The 12,167-nt window shown below is 52.3% G+C and overlaps 4 protein-coding genes across 12 annotated transcripts in view; 3 read left to right on the top strand and 1 right to left on the bottom strand.

Annotated features, from left to right (window-relative positions):
- GABARAPL2 (GABA type A receptor associated protein like 2) overlaps nt 1-12,167 on the bottom strand; it is a 625,498-nt gene that overhangs the window by 42,718 nt on the left and 570,613 nt on the right. The window contains exon 1 of one of the 8 annotated variants that reach the window (XM_050772822.1): nt 8,769-8,772. The exons of the other annotated variants lie outside the window; for them this stretch is intronic. The gene's annotated coding sequence lies outside the window, so the exon portion shown is untranslated. Of the gene's footprint in view, nt 1-8,768; nt 8,773-12,167 lie in introns of those variants that run through there. 8 annotated transcript variants of the gene reach the window in all.
- CFDP1 (craniofacial development protein 1) overlaps nt 1-12,167 on the top strand; it is a 934,470-nt gene that overhangs the window by 678,403 nt on the left and 243,900 nt on the right. The gene's annotated exons all lie outside the window — the stretch shown is intronic.
- The window catches only part of TMEM231 (transmembrane protein 231), a 65,157-nt gene that overhangs the window by 21,682 nt on the left and 31,308 nt on the right, over nt 1-12,167 (top strand). The gene's annotated exons all lie outside the window — the stretch shown is intronic.
- On the top strand, nt 8,130-12,157 carry CHST5 (carbohydrate sulfotransferase 5). The gene is given in 2 exon segments (XM_050772761.1): nt 8,130-8,171; nt 8,173-12,157. Coding segments are annotated over 2 exon segments (1,239 nt in total). The 3' UTR covers nt 9,370-12,157.

The following is a 12,167-nucleotide window of genomic DNA, read 5'->3' as shown; positions in this document are numbered from 1 at the left end:
CACATGCCTGTAATCCCAGCTACTTAGGAGGCTGAGGTACGAGAATTGCTCGAACCTAGAAGGCGGAGGTTGCAGTGAGCCAAGATCCTGCCACTGCAATCCAGCCTGGCGACAGAGCTAGACTCTGTCTCAAAAAAAAAAAAAGGCAAGAAATATACGGGATTTTATTAACTCAGCTCCGACCCATTGCTAAGTTAGGGTTTGATGTTATTACTGAATATTTGGAGGCAGAAAGACTCCTGATTTTGCCAAATGATTAGTACAGTTTTGGCTTAAGTCGGATGAGACCCCCCCTAATATTCCATCATGTAAGGCTAATAAAGCAATTATTTCTTTACCATTTTTTTCTCCTTCCAGCTTTTGTTGTAGACTCATGGGATATATGTATGAGTTTCGTATATAGGTAAATTGTACTTCTTGGGGGTTTGGTGTACAGATTATATCATCACACAGGTAATAAGCATAGTACCAGTAGGTGGTTATTCTTTTCTTGTTGTTTTTTTTTTGACAGAGTCTCACTCTATCACCCAGGCTAGAGTGCAGTAGCATGATCTCAGCTCACTGCAGCCTCTACCTCCCAGGTTCAAGCGATTCTCCTGTCTTACCCTCCTGAGTAGCTGGGATTACAGGTGCCCACCACCACGCCCGGCTAATTTTTGTATTTTTAATAGAGACAGGGCTTCACCTTGGTGGTCAGGCTGGTCTCAAACTCCTGACCTCAAGTGATCCATCTGCTTTGGCTCCCAAAGTGCTGGGATCACAGCGGTTTGATCACAGCAGTTATTATGGTTGGCATTCTGGCACACATCTTTCTAATCTTTTTTGTGGTAACCTTTTTAGTATCATAAACAACACTTCTGTAAACCTTGCGTAGAAATCCTTGTTGCTGGTTTATTTCCTTAAGATACATTCAAAAACCTTATGACGGTTGTTAAGGATCTTAATTCATTGTCAAACCACAGCCAGGAAAGACTGTGCTAATTTCTACTCCCAGCAGCGGGGACTTCTTGTTTCAGACACCACCATGGATTAAAGGAACTCCCAATGCGCTATCCTTTTCAGATGACTGGACTCTGCCCGTTTGTTTGTTTGTTTGTTTGTTTGTTTGTTTTTGAGATGGAGTCTTGCTTTGTCGCCCAGGCCAGAGTGCAATGTCCCCATCTCCGCTCACTGCAACCTCCACCTCGGGGGTTCAAGCGATTCTCCTGTCTCAGCCTACCTAGTAGCTGGAATTACAGGCATGTGCCACCACGCATGGCTGATTTTTGTATTTTTAGTAAAGACGGGGTTTCACCATGTTGGCCAGGCTGGTCTTGAACTCCTGACCTCAAGTGATTTGCCTGCCTCCCCTCCCAAAGTGCGGGGATTACAGTCGTGTGCCACCACTTCGGGCTGAGCTGTTATATGTAAGGGGTGGGTGGGGAGCTTTTATTTACTGAAACATATCCTGTATTCGTCAGAACCTGTTATCAAGCCTGCGCCTCTGGGCAGAGGCTAGGGCAGGTAGGGCACAGCTCCTAAGGCCACCTGGTCTCAACTCCTCCCAGCTGGGACGCTGCACCGGGAGACAGCGTTGGTCCCTGTGTCAAGGTGCCTGGGTCTTGGCTTGGGGCTGAGATTGGGGCCTTAGGAAGGGTTTGGATTCCAAGTCCCTTCCCTGCAAGGATGCCCCGGAGAGCAAGGAGGGCCAAGATTAAGATTCGACTTCCTTCACTAGGGCCTTTGTCCTCCGAGGAGCTCCCAGGTTCTCTGGGGATTTGCGGGGGGACGGGTTACAACGTTTATTTGTGGTCAGTTAGATGAGAAGTGACTCTGCCAGCGTCCTTTGACATCCTCGGCTAAACCCCGCGCCTCTTAGAGCCCCAGCCCACCTGGGCCCTCCGGCCCTGCCCTCGTCCGGCGCCCCTCCCCGAGGCGTGGCCCCTCGATCAGGGGTGGGGAGAGGGAGCTGGGGGCAAAAGTTGCTCCTTCCTTCCTTCTTCCACTTCCCTGGCTCCTGCCGGCCACCCCGGGGCCGCAGCCACGTCTGAAAGCGCCTGACCGGGCAGTGCCGAGGATCTTGGGCCACAGTGCCGGGCTCCGGAGGGAGCTCTGCGCCGCGTCCTTCCCTGTGGTAGCCCCAGGACACCCCCACCCTCGACATCCCATTCCGAGACTCCTGCCCTGCTCCCAGATTCGCTGGGCCTCGAGGCTCCAGGAGCTTTCAGTGTCTTGGTGCCCCCCGACTCTCGTCCATGCCTCTTAGACCCCCTTTCCTGGCGTCACCAGGTGTCCCTTAATAGTCTTGGGACCTTAAGGAGCAAGTCAGCCCCTGCGGACTTTCCCAGTGAAGAGGAAGCTGGCTGTGCGGTGGAACTTGGAAGAGACTGGGAGCCTTTGCTGAGCCCAGAGAGAGAGGCGTCCCTCTCGCTGCCCCTCCAGGTCGGGCAGACACGCCACACTTTGAGGTACTTTGGTTCTTCATTCTCCACGGGGGGTGTCCCCACACTCTGTTGAGCTGGGGGCCGGGCCAGTAACACAGCTGGGACGCTCCTCTGTCCAGCACCGGGGGCCTGGGGTGGCGGGAGGAGCTGGAAGTGGCTTTTCCATCAGCAACGTGGAAAGTTCATCGCCCCTGCTATCGCTGGTTTGGAAGTGTCTTGCTGCGGCTTCGGCTGCACGCAGGAATCCTCACTGCGTGGGGCGGGGGTGAGGGGGCGGTTCTTATTCCATACTTGGGTTTCAAAAGGTGTGGCTTTCAAAAGCTCTCCATAAAATTCTTGAGAAAAAATAGCTTGGTGAGTTAATTTGGAACCAGACTCCGGGGAATTGGAGTCGTGCCTCACTGCTTCTAGGGGCTTGATGTTGGGCTTCAGGAAAGGCCCTCTGGGCCCCAGGACACTACAGGTGCCTAGGAAACGTTTTTTTGTTTGTTTTGAGATGGAGTCTCGCTCTGTCGCCCAGGCTGAAGTGCAGTGGCCCGATCTTGGCTCACTGCGACCTCTGCCTCCTGGGCTCAGGGGATTTCTTGCTCAGCCTCTGGAGTAAGTGGGATTACAGATGCACGCCACCACACTCAGCTAATTTTTGTATTTTTAGTAGAGACGGTGTTTTACCATGTTGGCCAGGCTAGTCTCAAATTCCTGACCTCAGGTGATCCACCCGCCTCAGGCTCCCAAAGTGCCGGGATTACAGGCGTGAGCCACTGCACTGGGCCCAAATTTTTGTGTTTTTTTTGTTGTTGTTGTTGTTTTCAGATGGAGTCTCACTCTGTCGCAGAGCCTGGAGTGCAATTGCGCCGTCTTGGCTCACTGTAACCTCCACCTCCTGGGTTCAAGCGATTCTCCTGCCTCAGTCTCCCAAGTAGCTGGGATTACAGGCATGAGCCACCATGCCCAGCTAATTTTAGAGATGGGGTTTCACCATGTTGTCCAGGCTGGTCTTGAACTCCTGACCTCAGGTGATCCACCCGTCTTGGCCTCCCAAAACACTGGGATTACAGGCATGAGCCACCACACCTGGCCTAATTTTTTTTTTGTTTTGTTTTTTTTTTTTTTTTGTGTGTGTGTGTGTGATGGACGCTCTTGTTGCCCAGGCTGGAGTGCAATGGCATGATCTCAGTTCACTGCAATTTCTGTCTCCTGGGTTCAAGCGACTCTCCTGCCTCATCCTCCAAGTAGCTGGGATTACAGGCACCTGCCACCACACCTGGCCTAATTTTTGTATTTTTAGTAGAGCTATGTTTTGCCTTGTTGGCCAGGCTGGTCTTGAACTCCTGGCCTCTGGTGACTACCCACCTAGGCCTCCCAAAGTGCTGGGATTACAGGCGTAAGCCACTGTGTCCGACCTCTAGCAAATGTTGACATTCCTTTCTCTTCCCTTTTACATGGAGGCAAGGCAGTCAAGAATTGCACTTTTGGCTGGGCGCTATGGCTCACGCCTGTAATCCCAACACTTTGGAAGGTCAAGGCTGTGATGCCCTCAGCTCTACTTTTTGAATTTCGTGTGACCTGTTTGTATTATTTTTCTAAAAATTAAACGTAATAAATATGTGCCCCCAGAAAAGAATCAAAAAAGGGAAGAATTTGGAGGGGAAGGGGAATGTTCCTTCCAGGATGGAAGAGTTCTCTGGACAAAGGCTTAGGAGTGTGACCCACCACAGAGCCCTGCACTGGGAGTCTGACTCTTGGACTAGAGCCCCAGCCCTGCCACTTTCTTACTGGGTATTCATGTCTCTGAGCCCCACTGCTTCAATTAAAACAGATAGGGATGCTTATTTCTGCCTCTTAGGGACTAGGGAGGATAACATTCAATCATGAAGATGAAAGTGCATATCATAGGGCCTGCCTAACTGGTTCTCCCTAACTTTGAACTTTTGGCCAGGTGTCCACTGTGCTGAATGTAAGTCTCCTTATCAGAAAGCTCCCAGTGAGGAACTGGTCTTCTGGAGACTCTGTATGGCATAGGGTGATTCAACCACCTCCTTTTTTTTTTTTTTTTTTTTTTTTTTTTTGAGACAGAGTCTCGTTCTGTCGCCCAGGCTGGAGTGCAGTGGCGCAATCTCGGCTCACTGCAAGCTCCGCCTCCCGGGTTCACGCCATTCTCCTGCCTCAGCTTCCCGAGTAGCTGGGACTACAGGCGCCCACCACCACGCCCAGCTAATTTTTTGCATTTTTCAGTAGAGACGGGGTTTCACAGTGTTAGCCAGGATGGTCTCGATCTCCTGACCTTGTGATCCGCCCACCTCAGTCTCCCAAAGTGCTGGGATTACAGGCGTGAGCCACCGCACCCGGCTCAACCACCTTCTTAAGAAGACCTCTGGCTTTCCTGGAACACAGGTAACAAACACCTTAGCTTGGGATCAAGATCCTCCCTACCAGGGAAGGGCTGGGCTGGCCAGGAGAACTGTGTTTGGGCCAGGGCAGCAAGGTCCTGCACTCTGCAGGGAGCAATCACACGTGGGAGAGGCCCACAGCCTGGGATCAGAAGTGCCAGGAGCTTAGGAACAGGAGTCCTGGGGTCCCAGCTTTCCTGCTGTCTCTCCAAGCCTTGAGTCCTTCACCTGAAAAACTGACATCATCATGTCCCCCTCAGGGCCTGTTGAGTTAAGTCATCCGGTGGACTTGAAACACCTAGCACTGGCCGGGCGCGGTGGCTCAAGCCTGTAATCCCAGCACTTTGGGAGGCTGAGATGGGCGGATCACGAGGTCAGGAGATCGAGACCATCCTAGCTGACATGGTGAAACCCCGTCTCTACTAAAAAATACAAAAAACTAGCCGGGCGAGGTGGTGGGTGCCTGTACTCCCAGCTACTTGGGAGGCTGAGGCAGGACAATGGCGTGAACCCGGGAGGCGGAGCTTGTAGTGAGCTGAGATCCAGCCACTGCACTCCAGCCTGGACGGCAGAGCGAGACTCCATCTCAAAAAAAAAAAAAAAAAAGAAACACCTAGCACTTGTGATCATTGAAGTCAGAAAATATGAGTTGCCTTCCTCTCTGACACTCTGTTGTCAGGGGAGCCCACCATCCATCAGCCAGCACTGGAAAAAGTACAGTCGCACGTGTAGAGGAGGTGGGGGGCTACTCTCCTCATCTTCCAGGTTTTCCAGGAGTGGGTATGGGGATCCAGAAGGTAGCTCAGGAGTCAGCAGGTGACAGAGGTGTTGGGCATTCTCCACTCACTCCAGTCCCTGCATTGAGGGGAAGGAGCAGAGATGAGATCTGCTCACAAGTTAGACCCTGGCTTCTCTCAATGGGTGATGTGGACAGGGGAGTGGGGCAGGCAAGCAGCAAAGGATGTAGGAGCAGGAGAAAAATTCCAGGCTCCTCCCTTCCAAAGTCGCCCAGCCTTGAGATCATTGCAGAAGCAACAGGTGCAAACAGAAGAACACTTTGGGACCTTGGAATGCGGGAGGCCGGCTCAGTGTTCCTTCCACCCTGTGAGACACGTGTGATATTCTTTTTTTTTTTTTTTTTTTTTTTTTTGAGACGGAGTCTCACGCTGTTGCCCAGGCTGGAGTGCAGTGGTGCGATCTCGGCTCACTGCAAGCTCCGCCTCCCGGGTTCCCGCCATTCTCCTGCCTCAGCCTCCTGAGTAGCTGGGACTACAGGCGCCCGCCACCGCGCCCGGCTAATTTTTTGTATTTTTAGTAGAGACGGGGTTTCACTGTGGTCTCGATCTCCTGACCTTGTGATCCGCCCGCCTCGGCCTCCCAAAGTGCTGGGATTACAGGCTTGAGCCACCGCGCCCGGCCGACACGTGTGATATTCTTAAGGTCCACTAAAGGCTCTGGGTGGTTGGAGGCCAGAGAATGGCCTGGGAGATACAGGGATTGGAAGGGTAGGTGGCCTGTGGGTGTCTCCTCTGGGGGGAGACTCCCCAGGTGGAGGGGGTTCTTCCTCTCCAGATGTAGCTGAGCACAGGGACAATAACAGTAACAGGGGCACGTGTGTAAGGAATACTTTCCCAGGTCCCCTCTTCATAGGTGTTTGCAGCAGCATCTCACAACAGCCCTAAGAGATTAAATGTTGCAAATCCCATTCTACAGAGGTGGAAATTGAGCCTCAGAGAAGTTAAGTCACTTGCCCCAGGTCTCATGGCTTCCCATTGGCAGTGCTGGGATTCGGAGCCAGCTCTCTCGCCTCCATCCATCAGTAGACCCGGCCAGTTCCCAGCCATTTGGAGAAGTGCCCTACTCAGACTCATTCCACCTCAGCAAGCCTGGCGGTGCTGTGACATCCATCCACCTAAGTCCTCATCAAGCCCTTTAGCTCCACAACCCAAAAGATCTATGAGGTATCCTGAAGCAAAAGACAGGCAGGACAGTTCTGCTCCCACCGCGGAGAGCTTTCTATGTACAGGGCTGTCTCTCTCTATAGGACTCTGATCTCCTCTCCTTCCTGTTTTGCCAGGTGTCGAGACATCTCCCATGGGTTTGTGATCAGTGTTGCAGCTCTCCCAGCAGCCCTGGACAGTGGTGAGTTCCCTCAGCTGGCTGGGACAGTACTCTGCTCTCACCTCTGCTTCTCTGGCTCCATGCCAGCTCCACCTCAACTGGTCTCCTTGTGAACCCACAGGGCTCCAGGACACCCTCCCTCTGGAGCCCATGCTGCCTTCAGCACTTCACCCCCAACCAATGATGGCAACAGTTGGTGTTCTTTGTGCACTTTATTTACTTGCTTATTTTTAACGACAAAAGTTTTCTTTTTTTTTTTTTTTTTTTGAGACAGAGTCTTGCTCTCTTGCCCAGGCTGGAGTGCAGTGGCGCTATCTTGGCTCACTGCCAGCTCTGCCTCCCAGGTTCATGCCATTCTTCTGCCTCAGCCTCCCAAGTAGCTAGGACTACAGGCGCCCCCCACCACACCCAGCTAATTTTTTGTATTTTTAGTAGAGACGGGGATTCACCATGTTAGCCAGGATGGTCTCCATCTCCTGACCTCGTGATCCACCCACCTCGGCCTCCCAAAGTGCTAGGATCACAGGCATGAGCCACCACGCCCGGCCGACAAAAGTTTTATACCTGCCTGTTAAAAAAGTTATATAGTGCAGAAGCACACCACGTAAAAGGTGCGATCCTCAGTTATGGGCATGACTACATATTCCCTTCCCCCATCTTCATTATAATAACCCCCCAATCCCCCCAAATCCTGTGAGCCAAGTACCAGAATTATCCCTCTTTTACACACGGGTAAAGTGATCGGTCACAGAGAGATTTAAGTGATCTTCATAAGCAAGATCATAGGCCAGGAAGTGGCAGAGCCAGGATTCAACCTCCGCAAGCCTGGTGGTGCTCTGACATCCCTGGAAGCCCCCATCAAGTCCTTTTAGCTCAGCAACCTAAAAGGGCCTCTCTAAGAGGTATCCTGAAGCAAAAGACAGAAGTTCTCTTTGAAACATAATATTTTTCTCTACAGATAGATAGCCTATAGGTATGTAAGTAGGTGGGTGGGTAGGTAGACAATTTGAGGGTATCCCACATTTGTCTGCAACTGGACTTCTGAGCACAGACTATATTCTGGGCTATATCTTGACTCCATATTCCTGGGAAAGTGCTCGACTGAGACCTTGGGAGTCTTGGGAAGTCCAATGGGTAGGGTAGTCAAATCCAAGGGCTGCTCCCTGAGGGCACTGGGCAGTAATTGGGGCGTGGGATGGGCGTGAGGGCCCTGGTCCCTAAAGTTGCCCATTCCGCCCGCCCGAAGGCCTCCAGCCGCCAGCATGCGGCTGCCACGCTTCTCCAGCAGGACAGTGACCGTGCTCCTCCTGGCACAGACCACCTGCCTCCTGCTCTTCGTCGTCTCCCGGCCAGGACCTTCATCCCCAGCGGGCGGCGAGGAGCGTGTGCACGTGCTGGTGCTGTCCTCGTGGCGCTCAGGCTCGTCCTTCGTGGGCCAGCTCTTCAGCCAGCACCCCGACGTCTTCTACCTGATGGAGCCCGCGTGGCACGTGTGGACCACCCTGTCGCAAGGCAGCGCCGCAACACTGCACATGGCCGTGCGCGACCTGATGCGCTCCGTCTTTTTGTGCGACATGGACGTGTTTGATGCCTACATGCCACAGAGCCGAAACCTGTCCGCCTTTTTCAAGTGGGCAACGAGCCGCGCGCTGTGCTCGCCGCCCGCCTGCAACGCCTTTCCCCGAGGCACTATCAGCAAGGAGAACATGTGCAAGACACTGTGCACGCGGCAGCCCTTCAGCCTGGCCCGGGAGGCCTGCCGCTCCTACAGCCACGTGGTGCTCAAGGAGGTGCGCTTCTTCAACCTGCAGGTGCTCTACCCGCTGCTCAGAGACCCCGCACTCAACCTGCGCATCGTGCACCTGGTGCGCGACCCGCGGGCCGTGCTGCGCTCCCGGGAGGCGACGAGCCCACTACTGGCACGCGACAACGGCATCGTGCTGGGCACCAACGGCAGGTGGGTGGAGGCTGACCCTCAGCTGCGCCTGATGCGTGAGGTGTGTCGCAGCCATGTGCGCATCGTGGAGGCCGCCACACTCAAGCCGCCACCCTTCCTGCGCGGCCGCTACCGCCTGGTGCGCTTCGAGGACCTGGCGCGGGAGCCGCTGGCAGAGATCAGAGCACTCTACGCCTTCACCGGGCTGACCCTCACGCCCCAGCTCAAGACCTGGATCCACAACATCACCCACGGGTTGGGGATCGGCCAGCCAATCGAGGCCTTCCAGACTTCGTCTAGGAATGCGCGCAACGTCTCCCAGGCCTGGCGCCACGCGCTGCCCTTCACCAAGATCCTGCGCGTGCAGGAGGTGTGCGCCGACGCGCTGCAGCTGCTGGGCTACCGGCCTGTGTACTCTGAGGACCAGCAGCGTGACCTCACCCTGGATCTGGTGCTGCCACGAAGCCCAGACCACTTAAGCTGGGCGTCACATGACTGAGAACTCTGGGCCTTAGAGCAGGCCCCGAATTGTGGTTGCCCGGCCCAGGAGGCGACTGCACGGTGGAGAGGGAGCTGGGATGCATGGGGAAGCAGGTCCCTACTATGAACTGGGAGTTTGGGGTCCTCCCCTGAGGTAGGCAAGGACTGCACGTTTCTTTTTCTCCTGATTCTCGGTTTTCCTTTGAGTCCTCTGGAGCTGCCTTCTCATCAGGTGCACTCTTCATGGAAAGCAACACTTGCCCCTACCTATTCTGGGCACAGGGAGTAAGTTCTGCTAAATTAAATTAAATGTGTTCCAGGTCGGGCGCGGTGGCTCACGCCTGTAATTCCAGCATTTTGAGAGACTGAGAAGGGTGTGGATCAGCTGAGGTCAGGAGTTCGAGACCAGCCTGACCAACATAGTGAAACCCCCTCTCTACTAAAAATGCAAAAATTAGCCGGGCATAGTGGCACACTCCTATAATCCCAGCTACTTGGGAGGCTGAGGTGGGAGAATCACTTGGACTCCGGAGGTGGAGGTTACAGTGAGCTGAGATCGTGCCACTGCACCCAGCTTGGGCAACAGAGCAAGACTCTATCAAATAAATAAATAAATAAATAAATTTGTTCAAAAATCCTGCAATCTAGTGAACTGTAACCTCATTTTTTTCTCTTTTTATTGTGTGATTCCATTTATTTAAAGCAGAAAAACTAGTCTATGGTGATAGAGGTCAGAATAGGGGATACTTTGTAGGGAGGATTTGACTGGGATGTAACCTTATTTAATATGTAAACAAACTACAACCTGACCAGAGTATATTCTTGTAAGGAAAAAGGAGTCTCCTCCAACCTTAGCAGCCAGCTTTCAGCCAGGGGCAGACCGCAGACTGACCGGATGTGTCCAAATTAGACAAAGGCTGAGCTGTCACCAATCGGCCTATATCCAGTGCCACTTCCTTTTTTCTGTTTATAAACGCTGCTTGTCCACTGTTGCTGAGTGGAGGTCTCTGAGACCTCTCAAATATAGATCTCTCATTTAATGGGGTGAGTTTGGGCTTTAATCGCCATCATCCCCAGAACAAAGACTGACCAATTAGAGTTAAATGCTGTTGAACTATCTTTATTGCGTGGACTTTGAGTTATTTGACTAGTTGTTTGTAGAAACTCCTGATAAGGAGTGTACTCCTGTTTCTTGGCATTGTCCACTCATAGTCATCATAATAGTCTCCCTGGCCAGGCGCAGTGACTCACGCCTATAATCCCAGCACTTTGGGAGGACTAGGCAGGCAGATCGCTTGAGCTCGGGAGTTTGAGACCAGCCTGGCCAACATAGTGAAACCCTGTCTCTCCTAAAAATACAAAAAATAGCTGCTGTGGTTGTGCATGCCAGTAATCCCAGCGACTCAGGAGGTTGAGGCAGGAGAATCGCTTGAACCCAAGAGGTGGAGGTTGCAGTGAGCCAAGATTGCGCCACTGCACTGCAGCCAGGGTGACAGAGCAAGACTTCATCTTAAATAATAATAATAGGCCAGGAGCGGTGGCTCAAGCCTGTAATCCCAGCACTTTGGAAGACCGAGGCAGATGGATCACTTGAGGTCAGGAGTTCAAGACCAGTCTAGCCAACATGGTGAAACCCCATCTCTACTAAAATACAAAAATTAGCCAGTGTGGTTGTGCATGCCTGTAATCGCAGCTACTCAAGAAGTTGAGGCAGGAGAATTGCTGGAACCGAGGAGGTGGAGGTTGCATTGAGCCAAGATTGCGCCACTGCGCTCCAGCCTGGGTAACAGAGTGAGACTCCCTCTCAAAAATAATATTAAAAAAACAATAATAATAGTCTCTCTGATGTGTTGCTTCCCCTGGGAAGTCTTACATACTCCTATGCAGCCATCCTTTATACATCAACTGGCCCATTAGGGTTCGAATAACAAAAACATGAAGAAAGCATAAAGAATCATCCAACTAAGGTGAAATCATGAATTGTGAAGTCAATACTGAAACAAAACAAGTCCATTATGATGGTGACAGAAAATGGAGTCAGGGCCCAAGGTTTTGGTCAATCTCTCAAAATTGAGAGGCTGACCAAAAGGCAGAAATGTTTAAATTCAATTAAATTTGTCCCAAAGTTCCCAGCACTTTGGGAGGCCGAGGTGGACGGATCACGAGGTCGAGATCGAGACCATCTTGGCCAACATGGTGAAACCCTGTCTCTACTAAAATACAAAAAAGTAGCCAGGCATCGTGGCACACGCCTATAATCCCAGCTACTCGTGAGGCTGAGGCATAGAAATCGCTTGAACCCAGGAGGCAGAGGTTGCAGTGAGCTGAGATTGCACACTGCACTCCAGCCTGGTGACAGAGCAAGACTCTGTCTCAAAAAAAAAATAATAATAATTTGGCCCAAAGCTGCTGCCATACCTGTTGAACTGCAATCTAACTTAGTATTTAAGTAAACTGCCTCCCAACCGAGACTATATTCTTGTAACAAATAGCTGAATCGGCCGGGCGCGGTGGCTCAAGCCTGTAATCCCAGCACTTTGGGAGGCCGAGACGGGCGGATCACGAGGTCAGGAGATCGAGACCATCCTGGCTAACACGGTGAAACCCCGTCTCTATTAAAAAATACAAAAAAACTAGCCGGGCGAGGTGGCGGCGCCTGTAGTCCCAGCTACTCGGGAGGCTGAGGCAGGAGAATGGCGGGAACCCGGGAGGCGGAGCTTGCAGTGAGCTGGGATCCGGCCACTGCACTCCAGCACGGGCGGCAGAGCGAGACTCCGTCTCAAAAAAAAAAAAAAAAAAAAAAAAACAAATAGCTGA

Source organism: Macaca thibetana, chromosome 20 (genome assembly GCF_024542745.1).
Source record: "Macaca thibetana thibetana isolate TM-01 chromosome 20, ASM2454274v1, whole genome shotgun sequence".
Classification (NCBI taxonomy): Eukaryota; Metazoa; Chordata; class Mammalia; order Primates; family Cercopithecidae; genus Macaca; species Macaca thibetana.
This window is presented reverse-complemented; position numbering and strand designations above follow the sequence as displayed.